Source organism: Theobroma umbraticum, unplaced genomic scaffold, assembly GCF_002168275.2.
Source record: "Theobroma umbraticum cultivar Fairchild unplaced genomic scaffold, ASM216827v3 scaffold_50.0, whole genome shotgun sequence".
In the NCBI taxonomy this organism is placed as follows: domain Eukaryota; kingdom Viridiplantae; phylum Streptophyta; class Magnoliopsida; order Malvales; family Malvaceae; genus Theobroma; species Theobroma umbraticum.
The window spans coordinates 8,737,383-8,762,306 of NW_018397261.1; the positions used below are offsets into that span (position 1 = coordinate 8,737,383).

At 36.5% G+C, this 24,924-nt stretch overlaps 8 protein-coding genes across 8 annotated transcripts; 4 read left to right on the top strand and 4 right to left on the bottom strand.

The window, feature by feature from the left end:
* Positions 1 to 1,198: 1,198 nt before the first annotated feature.
* Positions 1,199 to 2,440, top strand: GXM3 (glucuronoxylan 4-O-methyltransferase-like protein (DUF579)). The gene has a single exon (XM_021431090.2). The coding sequence runs from the start codon at positions 1,302 to 1,304 to the stop codon at positions 2,184 to 2,186; it is 885 nt and encodes a 294-aa protein (XP_021286765.2). The 5' UTR covers positions 1,199 to 1,301; the 3' UTR covers positions 2,187 to 2,440.
* Positions 2,441 to 2,919: 479 nt separating this feature from the next.
* On the top strand, positions 2,920 to 6,114 carry ATFP8 (Ras-related small GTP-binding family protein). The gene is made up of 8 exons (XM_021431097.2): positions 2,920 to 3,033; positions 3,121 to 3,193; positions 3,397 to 3,444; positions 3,565 to 3,612; positions 4,316 to 4,387; positions 5,044 to 5,199; positions 5,461 to 5,564; positions 5,880 to 6,114. The coding sequence occupies exons 1-8, from the start codon at positions 3,020 to 3,022 to the stop codon at positions 5,968 to 5,970; spliced, it is 606 nt and encodes a 201-aa protein (XP_021286772.1). The 5' UTR covers positions 2,920 to 3,019; the 3' UTR covers positions 5,971 to 6,114.
* Positions 6,115 to 6,791: 677 nt separating this feature from the next.
* On the bottom strand, positions 6,792 to 8,817 carry RAB11C (RAB GTPase 11C). The gene is made up of 2 exons (XM_021431096.2): positions 8,465 to 8,817; positions 6,792 to 7,454 (listed from the first exon to the last, which is right to left on the bottom strand). Exons 1-2 carry the CDS (start codon positions 8,627 to 8,629, stop codon positions 6,972 to 6,974), a joined length of 648 nt encoding a protein of 215 aa, XP_021286771.1. The 5' UTR covers positions 8,630 to 8,817; the 3' UTR covers positions 6,792 to 6,971.
* Positions 8,818 to 8,858: 41 nt separating this feature from the next.
* Positions 8,859 to 12,506, bottom strand: LOC110418382 (putative 12-oxophytodienoate reductase 11). Its single transcript, XM_089783902.1, has 5 exons — positions 12,122 to 12,506; positions 11,771 to 11,911; positions 11,112 to 11,242; positions 10,815 to 10,976; positions 8,859 to 10,321 (listed from the first exon to the last, which is right to left on the bottom strand). The coding sequence occupies exons 1-5, from the start codon at positions 12,190 to 12,192 to the stop codon at positions 9,729 to 9,731; spliced, it is 1,098 nt and encodes a 365-aa protein (XP_089640028.1). The 5' UTR covers positions 12,193 to 12,506; the 3' UTR covers positions 8,859 to 9,728.
* Positions 12,507 to 12,767: 261 nt separating this feature from the next.
* Positions 12,768 to 15,595, bottom strand: LOC110417651 (putative 12-oxophytodienoate reductase 11). The gene is given in 6 exon segments (XM_021430105.2): positions 12,768 to 13,516; positions 13,595 to 13,639; positions 13,642 to 13,743; positions 14,006 to 14,136; positions 14,341 to 14,481; positions 14,808 to 15,595. Coding segments are annotated over 6 exon segments (1,080 nt in total). The 5' UTR covers positions 14,876 to 15,595; the 3' UTR covers positions 12,768 to 12,923.
* A 137-nt stretch (positions 15,596 to 15,732) lies between these two features.
* On the bottom strand, positions 15,733 to 18,432 carry LOC110417650 (putative 12-oxophytodienoate reductase 11). Its single transcript, XM_021430104.2, has 5 exons — positions 17,921 to 18,432; positions 17,132 to 17,272; positions 16,900 to 17,030; positions 16,594 to 16,755; positions 15,733 to 16,508 (listed from the first exon to the last, which is right to left on the bottom strand). The coding sequence occupies exons 1-5, from the start codon at positions 17,989 to 17,991 to the stop codon at positions 15,916 to 15,918; spliced, it is 1,098 nt and encodes a 365-aa protein (XP_021285779.1). The 5' UTR covers positions 17,992 to 18,432; the 3' UTR covers positions 15,733 to 15,915.
* Positions 18,433 to 20,669, top strand: DPMS3 (dolichol-phosphate mannosyltransferase-like protein). The gene is made up of 4 exons (XM_021430106.2): positions 18,433 to 18,573; positions 19,555 to 19,687; positions 19,787 to 19,894; positions 20,263 to 20,669. The coding sequence occupies exons 2-4, from the start codon at positions 19,586 to 19,588 to the stop codon at positions 20,320 to 20,322; spliced, it is 270 nt and encodes an 89-aa protein (XP_021285781.1). The 5' UTR covers positions 18,433 to 18,573; positions 19,555 to 19,585; the 3' UTR covers positions 20,323 to 20,669.
* A 716-nt stretch (positions 20,670 to 21,385) lies between these two features.
* LOC110418268 (Translation elongation factor EF1B, gamma chain) lies at positions 21,386 to 24,881 on the top strand. The gene is made up of 8 exons (XM_021430948.2): positions 21,386 to 21,479; positions 21,582 to 21,627; positions 22,256 to 22,405; positions 22,502 to 22,562; positions 22,649 to 22,701; positions 22,808 to 22,909; positions 23,632 to 24,145; positions 24,234 to 24,881. Exons 2-8 carry the CDS (start codon positions 21,619 to 21,621, stop codon positions 24,611 to 24,613), a joined length of 1,269 nt encoding a protein of 422 aa, XP_021286623.1. The 5' UTR covers positions 21,386 to 21,479; positions 21,582 to 21,618; the 3' UTR covers positions 24,614 to 24,881.
* The last annotated feature ends 43 nt before the right edge of the window (positions 24,882 to 24,924 follow it).

Below are 24,924 nucleotides of genomic sequence, written 5' to 3' on the forward strand. Positions count from 1 at the left end.
TTACTTTAAGGAGAGTTATCTATCTTTGTTCAACTTTTGGAACTATGCTTTGTACAGCTAAAGTAAGTTTCTTCCAATTAAGTATACTGCATTCTTTGTAAAGGTCAAATGATCTGTTCGAATTTAGTGAACTTCACTCACAGGCTAACATTGTATTAAGACAATAGCCACAAAGACTGGTCCTTACAGAATACATCTGTTGTATCTCCATTTTGTCTTGTCTCATTTCTTCCTGCTATTTCTTGTCAGCCAATTGTTTCTGATGACGTTTTATCATATTATCTTTACACGACCAGTACTTAGGATGCAAGGGCTATCGTGAGCTCCCTATAACACAATTCCTCTTTGCTTCCTGTAAACATTGCATGATGTTATGTGTCATATAAAAAATTTTAGAAGAAATAGACATATCAGGCAGGTAGGGAGGTAGGTAAGGTATCTTGAAAAGTTTATAATAGTAAGTGTCATACATTTTATGAAATTAATCTATTGAGAGAGAGAGAGTAATAGTCTTGTAATAAAGTGATATAAAAGTGAATTCAATTTAAATTTGATTCACGTCAAACACTTTCAAAAGAGAGGTAAGCAAGGTGATCATCAGTAACGAGGCCGTCGATCGTTGTAAATTGAGCAGGGGAAGTAAGCATTCACCAATGCACTATTTGATGGCTGGTACTGTTTTGTCATCTAAGCTTTCTTAATCAGAGAAATACTAGAAATGAACAATAATGGTGCGTCATTAACCAAAGGCTAGAGTACAAAACAACTGAAATAGAAAAACAAACTTCCACGTCCTTTTCAATCACAACTATTAGTCCATTACTGTTAGCAAAGATCAGTCAACCAGCAATCCTGAAAACTAAGGCTTCTCTAATAATCCATATCTGTTCCACCTTAAAATAATGTTGGGGCAAAGAAACAAATTGGGAAATTTTGGAAGAAGGAGCCATGTCAATATCCAGGAAATCCCATTAACTTGCCTAAACAGAAATCAAACCCTGATTTCTAATGAATTCCACCAAACTTGTAGATGTGCCAACCGTAGTGTTGCTTCATCCCGAATCCTTGTAGCTCTCTTGTCTTCATCAAGTGTCTGATGTTCCTTCGCTTCATGTCCAAGCATAATGAAACAGCTGTCTGTTGCAACACCAAAAGATAACCATACATCACCTAATAGGCTACTACTCCAAAGCTCCATATCTTTCAAAGATATTTTAAAGCTCAACAATATCAGAAAGGGGAAAAGGTACAGTCAGTTTTTTGTGTTTCTCCCGCTGATCTTTCAAACAATTCAGACCAACATGAGGCCTAAATCCGGTCAAGTTCTCAGCCTTAAGGTCCTCCTGCTAGGGGTTTTCTTTGCTTTTCTCCTTCTTTTTGTGTTGAGATCGAGTTTATCGTCTGCCCAGGAAAATTCACCATCTCCCATCTTACAAACCTTTTCACCAGCTAAAACCTCTAATGCCATTAAAGAGAGCAGAACTGCAGCAAACTGCTCGCCATCTTGTGACAAGATACCACGTTCTCTAGCCCAAGCTCTCATCCACTACTCAACTTCAGCGATCACCCCACAGCAAACACTGAAAGAAATCTCGGTGACAGCCAGAGTTCTAGAGAAAAAATCACCCTGCAACTTCCTGGTATTCGGCCTAGGCCACGACAGCCTTATGTGGAGTTCACTCAACCATGGTGGACGAACAGTTTTCCTTGAAGAAGATGAAGCCTGGATAGAGCAAATCCGACGCCGGTTTCCCATGCTGGAATCCTACCATGTCACGTATGACAGCAAGGTGAACCAAGCTGAGAATCTCATGGATGTGGGCAAAGGACCTGAGTGCACAGCCGTTGGAGACCCTAAATACTCAATGTGCCAACTTGCATTGAAAGGTTTGCCAAGTGAAGTTTATGAGGCGAAATGGGACTTGATCATGGTCGATGCACCAACCGGGTACTACGAGGAGGCTCCAGGGAGGATGACCGCAATCTACACTGCTGGCATGATGGCAAGGAATAGAGAGGAGGGAGACACTGATGTGTTCGTGCACGATGTGAACAGGGTGGTTGAAGACAAATTCTCCATGGCATTTCTCTGTCAAGGGTACATGAAAAAACAAGAGGGAAGGCTAAGGCACTTCAGAATCCCAAGCCATAGAGATGGCCCGGACAGGCCCTTTTGCCCAGAGTGATCGATTTCACAATTTTGTTCCTGGCCTTCTTCCCCTTCATCAATTCCCTTTTTTTGATGCTGTTTCATGGGAAAATTATCCTTTTCTGTGTGCATCTATTTCCAAAAGGCAAAATAGGTGAAGATATATGGCATGGACAAATTCTCCATTGCAAATTGTTATGCATCCATGATGCCAGACCCTGTAACGTTTTCATTCATTTGATATGCAACTGCAGAAAGTATAATAAAACATCAATTCAAAATTTGTCTCTATATTTGGTATAATTTGATTTTTATAAATAATTTGGTTTGAATTTTTCGATAAAGACCTATATTGACATATCTTTCTGTACTAAATTTTGTTTCAATATCTAAAATTTATAAATTAAAATATATTACTAGAGATGAAAATAAAACCAGTTTAAAAGAGCAAAGAGTAAATATTTAATTACAATGTGGGAATAGAAGCAAGGGATTTGCAAATTGGGGTACTTAACCCCCTTGTTAAAACTTCAAAAATACAGAATTTATTGATTATTAAATTCAATAGAATCGAGTCCTTATCCTATTTTACTATTTCTTTCATGATTCCTTCGTTATTAGTAATTTTACCCAAAGGACGAAAACGAAAGAAATTAAAAACTATGACAACCCCCTATGTACCCATTCCACACATTAAGGTTATTTCCGACATTTCACCTAATTAATTCAGAAAATGAAAATTTTAATATAAATAAATAATAGGAAAAGACCTGCGGTTTCGGTTGCAATAAAAAGAGAAACTTTCCCTTCCTCTGACAAACAGACCACAATTCGTCGCAAAAGATTTTCCTGTTTTTCAATTTCGCAATCATGAGCAACGAATAGTGAGCCCGGCTTCCCTTTCCCCTTCCATTTGGTTTCTGCTCACATTTCTTTCAAAAGAATAATTATTCTTTTATTTTTTGGTGTAGCGATTATCTGTTCAAGCTTCTGCTCATCGGCGACTCCTCCGTCGGAAAATCCTGTTTGCTTCTGAGGTTCGCTGTAAGTAATCTCTCGTGGGACTTTTCTTTATTTAAATTTTCTTTTTAAGTTGTTATTTGCTACTTGTTTTTGGATTGTCGGTTTGTCTTTTTAGTTTAAACTGTAAATTAAGAAGTAGAGTGATTAATGAGCTTGATTTTGAGGTTAATCTTAGCGTAATTAAGGTTAAGAATTTTAAGTGTTTTTTTAAAAAAATTTTCCAGGATGATTCTTACGTGGATAGCTACATCAGTACCATCGGTGTTGATTTCGTTAGTACCTTTCTCTCCGTACAATTTTTTTTTTTACATTTTAATATTTCTGTATATGTATTATGGAATTTGTTTCATGGACTCAAAATTTGAAATTTATTTAATTGTTTTTATATTTAGAAAATTAGAACTGTGGAGCTGGATGGCAAGACAATCAAGCTGCAAATTGTGAGTATACTATGTTTCTTCACAGAAAGGTTTTTTTTTTTAAAAGTTTATTTACAATGCAGTTGCACTCAATGTTCATTTAAGCCTGTAATTTCATTCTTTCGAAGTTTAATTCTGCTCAAACCTTGTTTGAATGTTGTTATCTTCAAGCTTTTTTTTTTTTTTAATCTTTTTGAAACTTTTTGGGACTTTTAACTCTCTTGATTTCATGTGCCATCCAGGAAAGCTGTATGGACTTGCGAGATTCTTAAGTCAAGTTGTTGTTTGGGAAGAAAAATAAGCTACTATTTAGATTATGATGTTGAATTATGCTCTATCTTTTAGCTTTATGGCTACTGTCTAAAAGGGCCACAGCTAATGTTTTTCTTTACTGATAAGATGGGTTTTTTTATAAATGATTGAGCAGAGATGCTCCTCTTTATTAGTTTGCTGGTAAGCTATGGCTTACGTATCTAAATCACTAGAGTTTTTTGTAACACTGATGGAGGAATTGTCAAGTGTATGACCCATAGGAAGGTGTTTATAATACAAGTTTGTTTTCTTAATCCAATTTGATTATTTTCTCACATTTGACCACAGCTGTCTGGTGTTGGAAACATTACTGAAGAAGAGCTGTGCATCACTCCCCTCTAAAGTATTTTTCCCCCTTTTTTAGTTGGCTTTCAGTTAATATATGACATTTTATTCTTGTTTCTTTGTTTAGTGGGATACTGCTGGACAGGAGCGTTTTCGGACTATTACAAGCAGCTATTACCGAGGAGCACATGGGATAATAGTAAGAAACTGAACCCAACTGATTTGAGGATCATAAAATTTATCCCAACTAGACCTTGGGGTTGGGATGTGGGAGTGTTTTTCAAACAAATTTGATCATCAAGTTATTTTATTCTTTTTGCTCAGCACTTTCAGATCATCAAGTTATCTGTTAATTGATTTTCCTTTGTCTTTCTTGCAAATATAATAAACTTATGGTCAATATTCTGGGGTTGTTTGTTTCATTATGCAAATTGCGATGTGAGCCCAAAAGTACCTTTGTTATTATGTAATTCTTGAGTGGTGAAAGAGAATGGGGGCTGCAATAATGATTATTAGTATTATTGGCTTTCGAAATGCTGTTTTGAGTGTTTTGTTCTGGAACTTGTGTTTTTGAGTCTGTAATAGTGTTTGTTTCCAGTCAAGAATGCGGGTGAGTATCATTATCATGTTCACATCTGTCTTCCCCTTATTGAATTTTTTTCAGTAAGGTTTCTCGTAAAAATTTTTTGCCAACCAATTAATCAAAACATTTTCAAATCTTAGCATGTCAAACAGCAGATAGGTAGAAAATGATGCAGTTTGCTCTTCTGAAATGATTGTTAAGGATATCACTTATTTCATCTTTTGATCCTGCAAGCGTTTCAACATCCTCCTTGTATATTGGGATTGCAACAGATTGTTTATGATGTCACTGAGATGGAGAGCTTCAACAATGTCAAGCAGTGGTTGAATGAGATTGATAGATACGCTAATGACAGTGTATGCAAGCTTCTAGTTGGGAACAAATGTGATTTAGTAGAGAACAAGGTTGTTGACACACAAACAGCAAAGGTTTGTTATCTTATTTTTAGAGTTTTTGCTCTTATTATCAGTTCATTGTCTTATTTGCCAAGGGGGTTCCTCAGAGGTTTTAATCTCTCTTTAAGATTCCGAGGGTATTTTTGGTTTCCCATTTGAAACTTCTTGTGAATTGTTGATGATTAAGATGACAAATTGGCTGAATTATTGAATTTTTGCTGCTCCTGATGAGATAATTTACTGCAGGCATCATAATTTGATTAAGTTGCGATTCTGTTCATCAATGAACTGCAGGCATTTGCTGATGAACTTGGGATTCCCTTCCTGGAGACAAGTGCTAAAGATTCAATCAATGTGGAGCAGGCTTTCTTAACAATGGCTGGCGAGATCAAGAAAAAGTAAAATGAGTTTCACTCTTCTTTCTTCCCATTTCCAAAATGATCTATTTACCTCTTTGCTAGTAATTGATTTACTGTTTATTGGTAAGATGTTACCATTGTCACCTACCAATATGTTCTCAACGTACTTCAGATCATTTAATATGATGCTCTTGCTTTTGATATGTTGGTCTGTCGTGTTGCATGCTTTTTCTGGAGTTCATGAGTCCAGATCAACTGAAAATCATTTCCCATTGTTGTCCAATCGTTATTTAATATTTCCATATTCTTAATTATAAAGTTTACCTATATGATTTTGTATCAAATTCTTTGCAGAATGGGTAACCAGCCAACTGCCAACAAGTCAGCGGGAACTGTCGAAATGAAGGGACAGCCAATCGAACAGAAGAGCAACTGCTGTGGCTAGTAATCCATGTTATGATTTAACTCTGTTTTAGACAAGTAAAACATGATGCATATCATATGAATCTTTCAGAAACTGAAATGCTGCCTGCTTGAACCCTTCTCTGTGTAAGTGCTAAGTCGAAGTTGTGGTGCTTGTTCATGTGTATCTTTGTATTTTCCTGATAGATTAGATTTACTTACCATGTATTCGCTTAAAAAGCTGAACTGGAAAATCCAGAAAACAAAGGGAAAACTGGTCCACCTTACTGGAATTAGTGCCAAAATGTCTTCCAGTTTTACACCAATGAAGGTGGAACCATTTACAAACAATGGCCTCTTACTAACTCCCTAATACTCTGGGACCAGCTGCTTCACTCCCTGATGGCCCTGTCCAGCCGATAAAAGGTTCTTGTAGCCAGATTTCTCAGCCACTCGTGAGGTTGATAATGTTTAGCAGTGGTCAATTTATTGTCCTATTCCTTCTAGATGTAGATCCCAATTCAGCTAGCAATTTCCATGAAGGTTATTGTCCACCTGGGAGAATCATTGTCAAGAAACACAAGGGTTTCAAAGCCAAATACATAGATGGCAGTAGATTGGGGCAGTCACCATCACTCCCTGGAAGCTGGAAGGTGGAAGCTTTGGGATAAATTTGTGTTGCAGTGTCAGAATTTCAAAGGGAAATCGTGAATCTTATATCCGTTGTGTAATAATTATTTTTGTGAGACAAACCAAAAGCGAACAATACATACTGGTGGTGCTTAAAAAGCATGACAAAAACTGGGTATAAAAGGTAACCGAATGCAATTGCACCCCATGACAAAATCATCACTAACTTGCAAGTGCAGCAATCAAAGAACATGAATAGTTAAAATATTTTCAAATATTTGTAATGATACAAAATAAAATATGATAGTAATCAAAAGAGTCGACAGTAAAACCCTTGCCTTCGAGAGGAAAAAGGAGGAGACACAAATTTAATACAAAAAGAAGCATGAAAATTGTAATGAATAGAGATCATGTTCAAGATGATGAGCAGCAAGCCTTTTTCATGTTGGCCTCTTGTGCTCCAACAACGATGGTCTTCCCTTCTTTGATACTTGCAGGTGCCGGCTCATCTGAAGAAAGCGACTTCTTACTAATTATGCGGTATATTTCAGAGAGAATGGTCTGGAAAGCCTTCTCAACATTTGTTGCTTCCAGTGCAGATGTCTCGATGAATGAAAGGCCTTCTTTCTCCGCATAGCTTTGACCATCCTCCATGGCAACTGCTCGGAGATGCTTCAGATCGGTCTTGTTCCCAATCATCATAATCACAATATTAGAATCTGCATGGTCCCTGAGCTCCTTCAGCCATCGGCTCACATTTTCAAATGTTGTTGGCTTGGTAACATCATAGACCAGAAGAGCTCCCAGGGCACCCCTATAGTAGGCACTGGTTATTGCTCTGTACCGTTCCTGACCAGCAGTGTCCCATATTTGAGCTTTCACAGTCCTTCCCTCGACCTGACATAAAGTATGTTAGGAACATTTAATAACACCATTGGACCAGCGAGTGTATTTCTTATGGCTAACATTCAGGAGAAAACGCAAAGAGAAAGACAGACATATGACAGTCCTTGAGCCTAGGTCTCGGACAAATAAGATAAGCAAGCAACTCAAGTGCATCTCAATTTTTGAAAGGTTCAGATAAAGAAGGGAACATTATCGACATAAAAACCGACATCTCCAATCTTCTTTCGATCATAACAGCAATTCTAGAACAAACAATGAACACATCATCTTCTTCTTCCAAAGTAATTTTCATGAGATATGAAAGTGAAAACTTCTAATACATGTATAAGGATCGTTTCGATTAACTCATTCACTAAATTAAAACTTAATATCTTGTTCTAACATTCAACATTTTAGCATTAAAAAGATACCCTTCAATCCAAAAAAATCAGTAACAAAGAAAATTTGCATACTTTTTCCAATCAAAATGTGGATTAGTATAGCCAGGAGGACCCTGTTACAATATTTAGGCTCATTGGATTGGTAAACAAAAGCCCACAAAAGTAAAAACCATTTCCTTAATTTGGGCTGATAACATATCCCAAAGCAACTAAACTGATGGGATCCCAAGTTTTCATATTTCCCCTAAAGAATTGATTGATTGACCGAGAAACAAAGCCCAAAAAACAAGACTTGAGAAGAAAGATTACATTTTTATTCAGTTTTCTCATTGATATAACACAATTCAATCATAATTCCATGAGAATCCATCAATCCGTTAATTTCATTACTGATTAGCTCAATCCAAAAACGATCTAAACATTTTTTTTAAAAAAAAAATTCAAGCAAATTAGAGAAATTCAAACAAAAAGGAAAGATTAAACAATGAACAACTCAGATCTACTGCATGATTAGAACTAAACATAATTGATCTAAATCTTAACATCTAAAAATAAAAAAACCCAAAATTAAACTTCATTAGAGAAGTTCAAATAAATTAAAATAAAAAAGGGGAAATTTACTTGGAGAGTGCGGGTGGCGAATTCGACTCCGATGGTAGATTTAGATTCTAAGCAAAACTCGTTGCGAGTAAATCGGGAAAGCAAGTTAGATTTTCCTACACCCGAATCGCCGATTAGAACAACCTTAAACAAGTAATCGTACTCCTCGTCCGGTCTCCTCGCCATCTTTTCGTTCCCGTTGGTTTTTTTTTTTTTAATTTTTTCTTGGTGAAGATAAAAATAGAAAATGAAAATATCAGGGGAAGTCCTTTTCTTTCCCAAGGAGCGGTCTCTATGAGAAAAAGAAAGCTTGGGAAAACCAATTGACTGGATTTTCAAATCAAATGGGAGAAACCCAAAATTCCGTTTACGCCTACGCCTCTGGGGGAAATTTGATGTGATATTATACCCGCTGATTCATGCGGCGATGATGGTTTTGATGGGAGATGTTGACTGAAATGCCCTTAGCATTACTCTATATTAGTCTACATGATAGTGGTATAATGGGAAATTCAACTGTTTTATGAATGAATAATAAATATAATTCTCAAAAAAAGGTTTTATTTGGTTCTTTTATGAGTTAAAAAACATATAATTATACAAAAAATAAATATTAAGTAAATGAATTACATACCTTCGAACCTTTTATTATGTACATCTGAACATTTAATTCAATAAAAACTTGAGTTTTTCTTAAATTGTTCTTGACGAAAATGATGGGTGTAGCTGGCATGTGGGTACAGTAGGGATAGTTACATTTAGTGCACTTTAATATCAAGACAAGTATGGAGTGGTAGATGCAAGAACTAGATTTTACATACGAAATCAGTGTGCCAACTCTTAACCATAAAGATACATACTTGCTTTGCCTGTCAACGTTTTGCTCCCCTGCCATGGCCAAACTCTCCGCACATTGCTTTGTCTAGGTTTATGCATCTGTAATTCTAGGTCTTCGATGGATGGGGATCGCAGATTCGAAGTCCTGGGGCTGCTATATGCACAGAGGGAGACACCTTCAGCAAGTATACCAAGTCGACAAAAGATCAGAGTTGCATCACTGGAACATCAATCATGGATTTGCAGATGAACTTCATGACAGCAGAATCCATTTCATAAAAGTAAAACATTTTCACCTTACCAGTTTTAGAATTACTTGTTGACACTTACAATCTCCATAAGGACCATATCTGTACTCTTAACAGCAGAAGCATATCCAAAACGTAAATAGGAATTACAATTTCATTCCTTGAAAGTATTTTAATGTCAAAAAATGGTTATATAGGACTTAAGGCTCTAGAAATGGATAATCAGTGTAGCCAATGACTGGATCAGAAAGGTAGAAGGTGGTCTCATCATATCTATTTAGAGGAGCATTTAGCTCAAACCGCCTTGGCAAGTCTGGATTAGCCAAGAACAATCGTCCAAATGCGACTAAATCTGCATAATTACCAGCAATAGCCATGTTCCCATCTTCTCTGCTGTACCCCCCAGCAACAATAAAAGTTCCCTTGAAGGCTTTCCTCATTGGAAGAAGGCTATATGGGGTTTCATACTTGTCATTTATTTTAATTGCCTTCCCTCTTTGCTGAATTACGTGAAGATAAACAATACCAAATTTGTTAAGTGCATTTGCCATGTAAAGGCCTAGTGCTTCAGGGTTTGAGTCACCAGCTTCCATGCCTTTGCTGTAAGGTGAAAGTCTCATTCCAACTTTGCCTGGTCCAATTTTGTTAACCACAGCTTCAACTACTTCCAAAGCAAAGCGGCACTGATTTTCTAAATTTCCACCATAATGATCGGTTCTATCATTTACTTGATCTTTCATGAACTGCTCGATTAAGTACCCATATGCACCATGGATCTCAACCCCATCAAATCCTGCAAAGCAAAAGGCAAATTTATGCAAGAAAAAAAAAAAGGATGTTAGTGCTTAGTGACTGAACCACAATCCTAAGATTTTCAAAAGCTTGTGCCTTTGTTGAATGTTAAATTCTCTTAGCCTCGTGTATAACTAATAAAATCAATTTAACAGAGGCTATGGTATTTCCAAGCTTGAATACTCGGGTTAACAACCAAAACATGCAGTATCTTTAATATTTTACAGCGGTAGCATATATTCTGCTGGGATAGAGTTTCTCTCTGTATTATCTTAGTAATCTTAAAAGTACGGTCGAACTGGAAAGCAAAAAACAAAATCATGCAGTTATATACATAAGATGCAGAAACTTGATGCTAACAGATTAAGTGTCCTATTGTAAAATTCTTGTTTATCTCATTATTTGTATACATTAATGGTTATGAAAAACAAAAATCGACCATTGTTCATAAGCTGATTCCTAATTTACTTGACTAAGACAGGATAAATGCTCACCTGCCTCAATGGCATTACATGCAGCGAGCCTGAAATCATTAATAATGCTAGGGATCTCATTAGTCCTTAGCCGTCGAGGAGGTGACCAATCTTGTCCATCAAGGCCGGGTGTCAACCCCTTGTCAGTACATGAGATCGGAGCCTCACCATCAGGCTGCAATGCTGCATCACATATAGGTTATTAGATATTAGACTTGTCTTTTTCGTTTGAAAGGCATAAATATAAACAGGTCCAAATTGTGCCAAAATCTTATCAAGAAACAGCTAACCTATCATGAGATTTCACTTCAAGCATACCATAATTAGATGCGCGGCCTGCATGGCAAATTTGGCAAAAGAAGATGGCCCCCTTCTCATGAACAGCTTCCACAATAGGCTTCCATGCTTTTACTTGCTCTTTTGTCCAAATTCCAGGTATGTCTGGGTAACTTCAAGCAATGCTATTTGCAAAAGTTAGTTACCTGAATACCGCTCATGATACATAAAGATCAAATCTTTTAAATACTGAATTACATTTCACTTCTATATTCAACAATAACAACAGTATTTACTTGGCCGACATGCATGTCAGTAATCATGAGCATCCATGTGCTAAATGCACGACATCCACATGCATCTGTCATCCACAGAGGGTCTCTACACAAGATTGAACAATCATGGTACTTCTGAGATGAGACTGTCTTTTAGCATTTTCCATAACGAAAGCAAAAGCACTTGGGGACTAACATTTCCCCTGCCCTGTACTTGTTCAGATGAAACTATACTGTTATTCTCACTGACTGACCAGTAAAATTTATAATTCTTGTCGACTGTCTCAGAATAACTACATTCTCTGTTAATAATGTGCATTTGGTGGCATTCTTTTGACAATTCCCGTACAGTTTTGTTCTAATCAAAACTTAAACTAGTTCAAAAAGGGTGATTATATAAAATGAATTGAAGGCGAAAGAAATTACCCTTGTGCAGTACTAGCAACCCCAGTGGCTTCAGAAATGAGGAAACCGCCGTTGGTTGCACGCTGAGTGTAGTATACGACAGCATGTGGTTGGGGTACATTGTTGTATGATCTACATCTTGTCAATGGTGCTAAAACTATCCTGCAATCAAAGCAGCTTCATAGTGAACAAATGATCAACAGAACAACATAAACTTTGCTAAAGGCCAAAATGGCACTAAATTTTCACTCCAACATCCCCTCTTTTCACACAATTTAAGCATCAAAACACTAAGAGATGGTGAATTGCCATAACCCAGAATTTCAAAGTCACCATAAATGAACTGGTCTTCATGGTTAGATAAGTACAAACCTATGAGAGAGGTTGAACTTTCCCATCTCGTATGGAGTAAGAAGAGGGATCATCGCTTCCTTGCCTGCCATGGGAAATATCTCTTTCTCCTTCTACAACTTCCTTTTCCCTTTCACAGCACTAAACTTCTCAACTGCATTTCTATGCAATTCCAACAAGGCTACTCACCAAGAACTGCGCGCCAAAAGAAACTCATAAGGAAAGAATGGGATGTTGAAACGATTGAAGCAAAACAAAGATTGGCGGCGGTCACAGTTTGAAGCCTACTCAGCGCCCACGCAAATTCTCCGACAGGAAGAAAGAAGAGACTGGCACTGAGGAATGATAGTCCTTGAGATTGCCTACAACTGGCGCTATGTTACGGCGGTTAAGACTCGTATGCCCCAATCGTCGGGTTGGTGTCCGAACCACAAGTGCCACGTCATAAAATTACAATATATTAAACGAATTTGGGTTTAAAATATAGGTTTCTAACATATTGATACCTTTTAAGATATGACAATGTCATGTTTTAAACTAGTTAAATTCATTTATCCTGCATAATCTACATATAACAAGTTTAATTTATTTAATTAATCATGTTATAGTTTATAATTCGTTTATAATATTTATTTAATAATAAAAAATAAAGCATAACTGCTTAACTTGAACAAGTTTTTATTGATTCACTTGGAGAATGACATTCATCACTTGCTCCTTCAGCCCTTCAATTTCCATACCCAAAATTTCCATGAAAATCACAATTACAGAAACAGAAAACAGACATTTTTCTTCCTTGTACATGTAAGAATCAAATTTCAAGTCAAGTAGAGGTTTCAAGCAATGGGTAATCAGTGTAGCCTAGGACAGGATCAGAAATGTAGAAAGTGCTGCGATTGTACTTGTTCAGAGGAGCATCCAGCTCGAGCCGCCTTGGCAGATCCGGGTTAGCCAAGAACAATCGCCCGAAGGAAACCAAATCCGTGTAATTATCAGCCACAGCTTTGTTACCATCTTCTCTGCCATAGCCTCCGGAGGCAATCAAAGTCCCCTGGAAAGCTTTCCTCATGGGGAGATGGCTGTGAGGAGTTTCAAGCTTGCCATTTACTAAAATCATCCGAGGTCCAATCACGTGAAGATAAAGAATGTTAAACTTATTGATTGCATTTGCTATGTGGACACCTAATGCTTCAGGGTTTGAGTCAACAGCCTCCATGAAATCGCTGTGAGGTGATATTCTCAGCCCGACCTTGTCTGCTCCTATTTCATTTGTCACAGCTTCAACTACTTCGAGTGCAAATCGACACCTGTTTTCCAAGCTTCCACCATACTCATCGGTTCTGTCATTTATTCCATCTTTCAGGAACTGCTCGATTAAGTAACCATTTGCACCATGAATTTCAACCCCATCAAATCCTGTGCAACGAGAAGAACATTAAGCAACAGAAGGCCTAAAGTTTTACATATATCAGCTACTAAAGAGGTGGTTCTGACCTGCTTCAATGGCATTGCGAGCAGCAAGCCTGAAATCATTGACAATTCATCGGTTAATCTATGAGGGGGAGACCAATCTACTCCATCAAGGCCTGGTGTCACCCCTTTGTCAGTGCAAGAGATTGGAGCTTCACCATTAGGCTGATAACCTGCATTAAGAAATTATATGCTGTCAATTAGCCGATTTGGGAACTTCTTTTACTTTTAAAATGTAATCACCCGAGGATAAGATTCAGGATTCCATCTTCTTCCTTCCCCTAGCCTTGTCCAAGCTGCTTTTTTTTTTTGTATTTTAAAAAAAGAATATAATCAGAATATCAGATACCAATGGGTCCTGATTCCTGAATCACACTTCAGGAATAAGTATCAGATGCAAGGTGTAAATAGGTGTACATAGAACTTCAAGCTAACCATAAGTAGAACAACGGCCAACATGCCAAATCTGGCAAAAGAAGATGCCTCCCTTGGCATGAACAGCTTCCACAATCGGTTTCCATTCTTCCACTCGCTCTTTTGTCCAAATTCCAGGTGTATTTGAGTAACTTCAAGTCAAAATGCAACTTATAATCAGTGTTCTAACTTCTAAACAAATCACAAGAAGAAAAATGAAGGGAAACCTCTTAATATTCTGCTTTAATTCTGACCAAAATCTTTTGAATGTTAATGAACTGAATCTATCTCCACTTTTCTGTCATATACATCACTTCCATGATAAGAACATAAGAGGTGGAGGGAAAAAGAATTACCCTTGAGCAGGATCAGAAACCCCAGTTGCTTCAGCAATAAGCAATCCACCATTGGTTGCACGTTGAGAGCAGTATAAGATCGCATGTGGTTGGGGTACATTGTTGTATGATCTACATCTTGTCAATGGTGGCAAAACTACCCTGCAATTGTTTTATTTCAGAGCTAAAATCAGAATGAGAATAATCATTGCAGACATTTTAATTAAGGCTGGATTGAAGCCATAGTATCTTTAATTTCTACGAAAATATTTGCTTTAAAAAACCAATAAATTCTCTTCCTCCAATCATGGAAGGGTCTTTGTCAATCACCAAAACTTTAGCAAAAATTGCAGGAACCATTTTGCATATTAATCAGATTAACAAGCAGAGGAATGTATTTTTCTGGGGAAGTTTGTCTTAGACTAGAACAGCAATAACTAGCACTGTACGTAAGAGTGAAACGAAATATATTTGCTGGAAATACAAACCTATGAGAGAGGTTGAATCTTCCCAATCTATATGGACTGAGCAGAGGAATGGTGGTGTTGGCTTCCATCTTTTCTTCTTCTTTTCCTTCTGTTTTCCTTCAGGGGCTTCGGCTTTCTTCCTTTCTGCATGCACTGCCCCATTTCCTCACTCGAGGTTTTATACAATTGTTGTTAGACTAACAACAGGTTACCATGATTAAGCAACAATCAATAAAATAACACTGAGAAGATCCTGGGAAATTAACTTGAAAAAGGAACAAGAAAAAGAGACACTGACTGCTAATCAATAGGATTTTAGTAGTATGAATCAACCAATGTTTGGTATAAACATATAAAATTTGAAGGGGAGTTACACCTCAGCTAGAATTTAATAAAAATAAAAGGGAATTGACCCAAATATAAAATTTGTAGCATTAAGACTGAACCTTTTCCCCAAGATATAAAATGTTTCTGTACACTGAATTTTGAGATAGATACAATTGGCTCGTCTAACTCTGGTTGAAGCTACAGAACTACCCCTGGTTCTGCTTGGTGGCTAGCGTTAGCCGCCATTGAGCACATCCGAAAGATGGCAATTAGAAAAGGTTTTGAAGTATAAATAAACAAAAGTGGTACATTGGATTCTTTGTTTCTTTCCATTTTTAAATTCTAACTAATATATATAACTCCATATTGATCATTTTTCAAGATGGAATGTGCTTGGATTTACACCTTGTTGTATGGATTCTGTTTTTCATGGAAGGTTGGAGTACAAGTAAACATTTTGTTCACTCCAGTCAAACTTCATACTACCAATAACAACGATTGATATTGAGGTTGAATGTAACTGTAAAGCCCATAGGAGATTGCAGTTGACCTGTTCAGGACAACAGACTTAAATCGACACTTATGTTGCTTTTGATTATGAATAAAATAATCATTACTATTAAAAAAATAACAATGCTATTATTGGATAAATTATCCATCTTTGAAAAAATTTCAATTAATAAACTTATACTAGAGATCCAAAGACATCCCAAATCAGTTGAATCCAAACTATTTTGAAAACTTAAATATAATAGCATGATATTAGGGTAGACATTGTAACCTTTGGTTGATGATTTTTGGGTTAAAAAGAATCTTCAAGGAATGGGTAATCAGTGTAGCCAATGACCGGATCTGGGATGTAGAAAGTGTTGCGATTGTACTTATTAAGAGGAGTATTCAGCTCGAATCGCCTTGGCAAATCCGGATTAGCCAAGAACAATCGTCCGAAGGCAACCAAATCCGAGTAATTATCAGCAACAGCCTTGTTACCATCTTCTCTATTGTACCCTCCAGCAGCAATGAAAGTCCCCTTGAAGGCTTTCCTCATTGGTAGGAGGCTGTGAGGAGTTTCATACTTGTCATTTATTTTGATCATCCGTGGCTCGATGACGTGGAGATAAAGGATGCCGAACTCGTTAACTGCATTGGCCATGTAAAGGCCCAGTGCTTCAGGGTTTGAGTCAGCAGCCTCCATGTAACTGGCAAAGGGAGATAGTCTCATTCCAACCCTGTCTGCTCCTACTTCATTCACCACAGCTTCGACTATTTCCAGGGGACAACGGCACCTGTTTTCTAAGCTTCCTCCGTATTCATCTGTTCTGTCATTTACTTGGTCTTTCATGAACTGATCAAGCAAGTAACCATTTGCACCATGTATCTCAACCCCATCAAATCCTGTTTGATGCAAAACCATTTTTATTAAATACAATTCGAGTTAGATCTCATGATTATGTAATTGCCTAAATTGGGTAATTCTCACCGGCTTCAATGGCGTTTCGCGCAGCCAGCCTGAAGTCATTGACAATGCCGGGGACTTCATCGGTTCTGAGCCGACGAGGAGGTGACCAATCCATCCCATCAAGGCCTGGTGTCACCCCCTTATCGGTACATGAGATTGGAGCTTGACCATCAGGCTGGAAAGCTGCATTTCAAAATTGTACTTGATTAATCATCATTTTCTCATGGAAACTCTAAATCAGAGAGTACAATGCCTTCCAATAATTGAACTTTGGGGTTGTTTTGTGAGTTTTTGCAAGGGCAAAACGAAGATGCTAATGCACATTACCATAGCTAGAGGCTCGACCTACATGCCAAATTTGACAAAAGAAGATGCCTCCTTTCTCATGAACAGCTTCCACAATTGGTTTCCATGCTTCCACTTGCTCGTTTGTCCAAATTCCAGGCGTGTCTGGGTAACTTCAAATCCAATGCAACACCATAATTTAAGTGTGTTAAAGTACCGTCGACACCCACTTTTTTTCAAAAAAAAAAAAAATGAAGGAAAAGAAATAAATTACCCTTGTGCAGTGTTGGAAACCCCAGTTGCTTCAGCAATGAGAAATCCACCCTTGGTTGCGCGTTGGGAGTAATACAAGAGGGCATGTGGTTGGGGAACATTGTTGTAAGATCTATTCCTTGTCAATGGTGCTAAAACCACCCTGCAAAAATATTAATTCAAATGGTTAAAAAAATATATAATATTTTATTAATTACATGTAAAATAATGTTTTCTTCCTCTGCTTTTATCTTTTACCAAAATTAAGAAAAAAATTTTTATTTTAATATATTTCATATTCAAGCAAGGGTGAGTTAAGACCTGCTCTATTTGAATTCAATTCGAATTACACATGAACAAGACCTGTTCGACCTGCACTCAATTCGAATCAAATGAGTTGCTAGGAAAAATATTTCCAAGAGTGGAGGAAGAGATGGTAAGAGTGATAATATTAGTAAAGCATGCATGGGGCATGGCACTCACGTGAAAATGAAAGGCCAAAAAGAAAACCTTCAAAATATCTCTGCAATGGTGGTCTTTGTCAATCACTACCATTTTCCAAAAGCTTTAAAAGCAGATACAGGACCACAAATTTTGTATCCACAAATATCATTGCTTTTACACACTACTAGAAATTAGCAGCATGATCATTCTTTTTTAACCCAACAAGTTCTGTGAGCTTAATGCATATGTTGTTCTATAAGATTTGCATACTAAAGCATCAATGGAAGAAAATTGAGAGAAAGACTAAGAATCACATACAGAGGATCATTTGACTGACCAATATTTTGTTATTACACACGAAACAAACCTGTGAGAAAGGTTAAAGTTTCCCATTTTATAGGGAACGAGAAGAGGAATGGTGGTGCTGTTGGCTGCCATATTGCTTCTTCTTCTTCTTTTCCTTGATCTGCCCCTCAGCTTGTAATTCTTTTCCTAGCGAAATTTTCTGCATGCAGTTGGCACTAAACTTCCCAAATGATCAGTTTTCAACTTTCTATCCAAATTCCAGAACAGCCACAACTTTGCATTATTAGCTACAGGAATTTGATAGTGATGGCTTAAAGACAGGAATTTGATAGTGATGGCTGAAAATGGAGAAGGCTCTGCTTTTTGCAAAGCTTGCCATTTCGCTCGACGGGTTGGGCTGCCATAACATCTGAACTCGAGTTTTGAGTCCTTTGGGCTAATCTGAGTCTCGGCCCATGTTTTGTTTTTGTAGTATTTCCTTTTACCATTTCGTTGACCATTTTATCTCAGCGGAAGTCACAGCGGCGCCACCAGCCACCCCGCCACCTTCCTGCCTTCCTCAGTTTTTCACGACTCTTTCAGTTTTCTTTCTTTCTCTCTCCACAACTGCTCGATCACAGCCGTCTTCCTAACTCTTACGAGCTTCACAGTTGGTCCGGATCCTCTCTCTGTGGAGTTTCCTTGATCGCTTTCAAGAAATCGTTGCTTTCGAAGGTAAACCCAGACTCTGATTCACCAATTTTTTTGTTGAATTTTAATTTTTAGAGCTTTTTGACCAATTTCCATGGAAAATATGTGAAAAGAGAAGGAAAATTAGAGTTCTATAATTCTTTTAATTCAACACTTCAGATTGGACCTCTTGTTTTGATTTTCTTCTAGGTGTTATTGGTATCTATGAGAAAACTGGTTTTCTGTGATTAAGCACAACAAGGGAATTGATTTAAGATTCTCAAGTGATATAAACTTGTGGAAATAATTTCCTTTTGCATTCACACATCAAAAGCTTGATGTAGTCCTTTGGTTTCATGGAGAGTAAAAGGGTTCTGATCAACTAAGGAACTAATCTAAGGGGCTTAAGTAGTTGTTCTGTTTTGGTTGCTTTGCTTGCGACTTTAAGCTTTGCACAAATGCTGGTCCTTTTTAACAGGCTAGATGTTCTTGGAACAAAAACAGATCCAATAAAGAACAATTACAGTGGGAAATTATGCAATTTGACTTTACTGTTAACCATCCCTCCTATCTTGTTCCTAAGCTTCCTTGTTAGCAGCTTGAACAGATATGAACCGAGGAAATACCTGTATGTTAAAAGTCAGATAGCAGAAGAAGGGATTAGATTGAGTTAATAATTTCAAGCTATATGTTTCAGTAGTACTTTATCAATCACTTTGAAAATGGGCTTGTTTGTCACCAAAATGAATAAAAGAACTATTAGCCCTCGGATGCATCCGAATTTCATGCATTATGTTCAATTTATTATTTTTGAAATGTTGGTATTTGGTTCGAAATGAAAGATTTTTATGAATTGCTCATTAATTTCGTTTTTGGCTGCATAATAGATCTTTATCAAAATGATTTATATTTGTTGAGACTTGAGTCTTTTATACATCACTTGATTGTATGAAGCGTTTTGCTTTTTACCTAAATACCATCTGTCTTTATCTGTTTAAAGTTTTAAGTGGTTTGAAATAAAATCAGGACTTGTGAGCTAATTATCATTGCCAATCCGATGAAGCATGTTTTGAAGATTTTCTCTCTACTGGTGGCCATCTCTGGGCTTTGGATTGGCCTCTTGCAGGCATCCATAATACCACGAAGCCATACTTGGTTGGTGAGTTTCCTTTTATGCCTTGATGCTCTTGTTTTATTTGTATCCACTTGCTCTAATGCCTTACCACTTACTTTGCACTATTGCTGTAACTTTTTCCAGCTACCGATTTACTTTATTGTGTCACTGGGATGCTATGGTTTATTAATGGTTGGTGTTGGTCTAATGGGATTCCCAACGTGCCCCCAAGAAGCATTGCTGCTGCAGCAGGTATTTCAGTTCCCAATTTTTCAACCGATCAGCTGATGGGTCATTTTAGGTCATTATCATTACAAGTGTTCTATTTATTCATCGGTAATAAATGATGAATCTCTTCTGCTTTTCCTTTCCTCTCCTTTTGTTCTCCTCATAATATTTTGAGCAGGATGGTAATGTATCGTCTAATGTGGTTGGGACTTGAACTTTATTTTGTATCTGCTAAAAGCAACCCGAGACTGTATTTGCCCAGTTCATAACACTTTCCGAAAACGTTTAATAAATTGGTGGTTACGATAATCAAAATTTGTCTTACTGAGAGATCAAATTCATTGGTGTAATTTGTTTTTCTGTGGTTCCATAATATGTGGTATGCTTTATAGGATATCGCAGAGGCCAAGTACTTTCTGAAGCAAAGAGGGGTTGATGTTGACTCTGAGTGATGGTTTCTTTTTAATTTCACTCCTCGCCACAAGCTTTACCAACAGGATTGCTGTTTCTGAGCCAGGTAGAAGAATTACAGATTGGTACTAACTTCGAAGCTTAAGAAAGGATTACAAGCCTTTCTGAGGGAGAGCCACTTTTGGATGCCAAGTTCTTTCAAGTGATTTTGCCCCCTGTTAAGAACCCTGTAGATTTCTTGTCTGTCAATTTGCTTTTGTGATTCTGGTGTTTCACTGCGAATGCTTGTTATGATATGTTGGTAATCGTTTGTTTTAATCCCACAGTATTTTTTTTTCCTTTTTAAGACACAAAATCTTTTTACTTTTTTATATTATAAATTTATTTTTTTTCTTTTTCATATTAAAAAATATTGACTACATATGTTATAAATTTTTTAAAATTTTATATAAAATAATCAAATTATAATTTTTATTTTAATTTCATGAAAATAAAAACAAAGGATAAAGAAAAAAAATGAACGGAAAGAGTAATAGTTTTGTATTAAAGAATTATTAGATAAAAGGGTTCTTCTAAAATTTTCATGACCTATCTTGTTTACATTTTTGTAGTGAAATCTTTATATTTGTATCGTGTTCAATTAAATATTTTTTTTTATTTATATCAACTAAGTTTTCATTTTTTTTATTTTATATAATTGAGTCATTTATTATATATGTGAAGTCTAATGTTTACAATAAATTTTATATTATTAGTTTTCTTTTTTTGTATCTAGTTAACACATCACGATAAATTTCACTTATATAATTGATAATTGTCATTGAGAAATGAGAATAAATTCATTACATTTTCTTTACGAAATAAGGTTTATTACATAATATAATTATGAAAAAAATAAAAGCTCAATTAGATATAAATAAAATAAAAAAATTTAATTGAAGAAGATAAAAATATAAAAACTTAATTACAAAAACGCATAAAATGTAATTCAAAGATATTTTTTAACCAAAAAAAAAATCAGGTCCAAAATTTGGAAATCGCGGATAATAAAAAAATTGGATCCGGTTCCGGATCCGAACCGATCCAAAAAGATTCTTAACGCATATGCCCCCTTCTTGCCCACTCTACAAAAACCCTAGTCCGCCTCTTATATTTCCCTCTTCTTCTCACACTCTCTCCTGCTTGCTGCGGCTTCAAGGTTCTCTCATTCTCTTCCTCCCTTCTTTTTCACTTTAATAGATGGGAAACAAGCATCTCTGTGAGGAGATTGTTACTAATGTTAATTTCATTCTGTTTGCAGATCTGAAATCAGAGCTTCCCTGCTTTCCAATTAAGCCATGGCTCTGGTGAGTTTTTTTTTTTTTTAACTTCGTTGCTTTTGGTTAATTCAACGGTTAAAGAGAATCAAAAGAAGTGATTTTCAAGTGGAATTCGAAGTGAAATGTAAAGTAGCAGTTTTGGATGTGTACTATATAGTAAGTAGAAAATGAATATGTTTTGTGTTATTTGTATTATAATTCAATGGAATAGTTGAGTGATTTAATGATATTAATAACAATCGGAAATGGATTTTTAAGTGTACTTTCGATATGAATTGCGATTAACCAGCAGAAAGAGAAAGATGGAGATGCTAAGTGTTCTCAAGTAGTTTGAAATGTGAAAATGATTATCTTTTAAGATCTTTAAAAGAATTTCTTAAAGGAAAAAAGGATCTTTGTTCGTTTTCTTTTGGGGTGTTGCTGAAAGTAGATCTTGGTTTATTAAATATTTGTATCTGGACTCTAGGATTCGACTATTTGTTTTCAGAGTGAAATTTTTTTTCATGTGATATATATATATATATATATATATGTTTTTGTTGGTTGATTAGTAGTGTTTTTCTGTAGGGATTGGATGTGGTGTTTGATAATTGAATTAATTTTTTAAACATTGTGGTTATTTATTGACTAATGTGGTTGTTTGATATTCTTGCAGGTCTTGCACGCGGGAAAGAACAACAAAAATGCCTTCAAGGCACTCATTGCTGCACAATACTGTGATGTCGAGGTCAAATTAGCTGAAAACTTTGAGATGGGTGTCACAAATAAATCTCCTGAGTTCCTTAAGATGAACCCTATTGGGAAGGTAAACATGCCTGTTAATATATTAATTATAGGTGAGGAATATACTTTTATATTCAAACCTTTTTTTATTTGCTGATAAAATCTGTTACCTTTCTAGGTTCCTGTTTTGGAAACACCTGAGGGTCCTGTATTTGAGAGCAATGCCATTGCTCGTTATGGTAAGAAGACATGCTGGCTCAATATCCTACGTTTTCTTCCTCTAATGTTTGTTTGAAACTTTTGGTATCCTTACTTTTCTCTGCAGTTACTCGCATAAAGGCTGACAACCCTCTATATGGTTCTACATTGATCGATTATGTAAGAAGCTTTACTACCACGATTCTTGTTGTTCTTCTGGCATCAATTAAGATGATTTTAAACCATTGAACTTATTGTTTGTATATATTTGCTAAATTTCTCTCAGGGTCGTATTGAGCAGTGGATTGATTTTGCATCCATGGAAATTGATGCTAATATTGCAAAATGGTTCTATCCAAGACTTGGATATGGTGTACACCTTCCTCTAGTAAGTTATATTACTGTAGTTTTTGAGGCTTTTTTTTTTTGGTTTTCCCCAGTTCTTTCATCATTTTAATTGGGCTTTATTTGCTAAGATCAGAATTGGTATTTGATTCTATACTATTATAAGAGAATAGGTCACAAGTTACAATTGGACGCAGTTAACTTATCTGTCGATTTATTTCTGTAATAAAAAACTTCTTTTGTTTATTGCAATATCGATTATAAACAATATACAATCAGATTTTGATATTTTAGAAACTGTACTTTGCTAGTCTACATGGCATGCAGACTAGGACTGAGTAAAGTCAGTTAAGTACAACTTTTTAAGGAAATAATAGTGAAGGGAAAAAATATACTAGTTTTATACAATTTTAATGAGGATTGTAAAGGTAGTATGACAACAAGCAGTAATGATGGTAGTGTTTTCTGTTCATAATGTCTGGACAGGGATGCACACAAGCAGTAGAAATCAAATTAATTTTATGGTACAAAAGATGCCCATCGAATTGATTAATCAACCAGGCTGGCTTTGTAATTTGAATTTACCTTGAAGAGATTAAGATGTTTGCTTTCTCCCATCCTAATTTATTAATCTATAGTAGGAATCAAATTGTTTATGTTTTATAAATTCACTCATGAGCACACTTTTCCTTTTATTTTGTCATTTTTGACCTTCTAGTTTGACTTAAATTTCAATTTTTTTTTTTGTGAATATTTTGCATGTAGGCTGAGGAACATGCTATTGCTTCATTGAAGAGAGCACTGGGCGCATTAAACACTCACCTTGCTTCCAACACCTATCTGGTTGGACATTCAGTCAGCCTTGCTGACATTGTCATGACATGCAACCTCTATTTGGGTTTCTCCCAGATCATGACTAAGAGCTTTACCTCAGAGTTCCCTCATGTTGAGAGGTACTTCTGGACCCTGGTTAATCAACCAAATTTCAAGAAGATTCTTGGTGAAGTGAAGCAAGCAGAGTCCGTGCCACCTGTTCCCTCAAAGAAGCCTGCTGCCCAGCCAAAAGAAACTAAACCAAAGGCCAAGAATGAACCAAAGAAAGAACCCAAAAAGGAGGTTGAGAAACCAGCTAAGGCAGAGGCTGCTGAGGAGGAAGAGGCACCAAAGCCCAAACCAAAGAATCCTCTTGATTTGCTGCCTCCAAGTAAGATGATACTGGATGAGTGGAAGAGGCTGTACTCTAATACAAAGACCAACTTCCGTGAGGTTGCAATTAAAGGTATCCTTGTTGTTTCCGTTATAATACTATCATCTCAATGAAGATCTTTTGTACCGTGTTTCGTGTACTTATTCCCTGTTTATTACAGGATTCTGGGACATGTATGATCCCGAGGGATACTCGCTTTGGTTCTGCAACTACAAGTACAATGAAGAGAATACAGTCTCATTTGTCACCATGAACAAGGTAGGGGGATTCCTGCAGCGAATGGATTTGGCACGCAAGTATGCATTTGGGAAGATGCTCGTGATTGGTTCTGAGCCCCCATTCAAAGTAAAGGGATTATGGCTTTTCCGTGGACAGGAGATCCCCCAATTTGTCCTCGATGAGTGCTATGACATGGAACTGTACGAGTGGAAGAAAGTTGACATCTCAGACGAAGCCCAGAAGGAACGCGTCAGTCAGATGATTGAAGACTGCGAGCCATTCGAGGGAGAGCCTCTTTTGGATGCCAAGTGCTTCAAGTGATAAAATTATCTCTTAAGCTTTATGTTTACTATTGTTATTTATTGCCTTTCAGTCTTTTGGTAGAGTTGTGTGTGTTTCACTATTTCAGGATTCAGATGGACCAAATAGTAACCATATAAACCTTTGTTCCTTTTGTCTCATTTTTGAGTTCGATTCAGATATCATTACAATCAAGTTTTCTTGTCAGATGTCTGAATGTGGATTCGGAATGTGCCTATTTTTGTTCTACAACTTGTTTTTTTATATATTAAAGAGGTTTTTTGTTAAAGCCCAAGGAGAAAGGAGTTTAGTATTTCGTCATGTATTGCACT

What these genes read in the sequence shown, in the direction of transcription:
- ATFP8 (XM_021431097.2), top strand. An exon ending in AGACAATCAAGCTGCAAATT is followed by an intron (nt 3,613 to 4,315) that starts GTGAGTATACTA and finishes TTCTTTGTTTAG; the next exon opens with TGGGATACTGCTGGACAGGA. An exon ending in TTGACACACAAACAGCAAAG is followed by an intron (nt 5,200 to 5,460) that starts GTTTGTTATCTT and finishes AATGAACTGCAG; the next exon opens with GCATTTGCTGATGAACTTGG.
- RAB11C (XM_021431096.2), bottom strand. Translation starts at nt 8,629, where the DNA reads ATGGCGAGGAGACCGGACGAGGAGTACGATTACTTGTTTAAGGTTGTT. An exon ending in TCGCCACCCGCACTCTCCAA is followed by an intron (nt 7,455 to 8,464) that starts GTAAATTTCCCC and finishes ACTTTATGTCAG; the next exon opens with GTCGAGGGAAGGACTGTGAA.
- LOC110417650 (XM_021430104.2), bottom strand. Translation starts at nt 17,991, where the DNA reads ATGGCAGCCAACAGCACCACCATTCCTCTTCTCGTTCCCTATAAAATG. An exon ending in GTTTCCAACACTGCACAAGG is followed by an intron (nt 17,031 to 17,131) that starts GTAATTTATTTC and finishes TTGGATTTGAAG; the next exon opens with TTACCCAGACACGCCTGGAA. An exon ending in GCGAAACGCCATTGAAGCCG is followed by an intron (nt 16,509 to 16,593) that starts GTGAGAATTACC and finishes TGCATCAAACAG; the next exon opens with GATTTGATGGGGTTGAGATA.
- DPMS3 (XM_021430106.2), top strand. Translation starts at nt 19,586, where the DNA reads ATGAAGCATGTTTTGAAGATTTTCTCTCTACTGGTGGCCATCTCTGGG. An exon ending in CACGAAGCCATACTTGGTTG is followed by an intron (nt 19,688 to 19,786) that starts GTGAGTTTCCTT and finishes AACTTTTTCCAG; the next exon opens with CTACCGATTTACTTTATTGT. An exon ending in AAGCATTGCTGCTGCAGCAG is followed by an intron (nt 19,895 to 20,262) that starts GTATTTCAGTTC and finishes TATGCTTTATAG; the next exon opens with GATATCGCAGAGGCCAAGTA.
- LOC110418268 (XM_021430948.2), top strand. An exon ending in AGATGAACCCTATTGGGAAG is followed by an intron (nt 22,406 to 22,501) that starts GTAAACATGCCT and finishes TTACCTTTCTAG; the next exon opens with GTTCCTGTTTTGGAAACACC. An exon ending in CAATGCCATTGCTCGTTATG is followed by an intron (nt 22,563 to 22,648) that starts GTAAGAAGACAT and finishes TTTTCTCTGCAG; the next exon opens with TTACTCGCATAAAGGCTGAC.
- LOC110418382 (XM_089783902.1), bottom strand. Translation starts at nt 12,192, where the DNA reads ATGGCAGGCAAGGAAGCGATGATCCCTCTTCTTACTCCATACGAGATG. An exon ending in GTTGCTAGTACTGCACAAGG is followed by an intron (nt 11,243 to 11,770) that starts GTAATTTCTTTC and finishes CATTGCTTGAAG; the next exon opens with TTACCCAGACATACCTGGAA. An exon ending in ATGTAATGCCATTGAGGCAG is followed by an intron (nt 10,322 to 10,814) that starts GTGAGCATTTAT and finishes TTTGCTTTGCAG; the next exon opens with GATTTGATGGGGTTGAGATC.
- GXM3 (XM_021431090.2), top strand. Translation starts at nt 1,302, where the DNA reads ATGAGGCCTAAATCCGGTCAAGTTCTCAGCCTTAAGGTCCTCCTGCTA.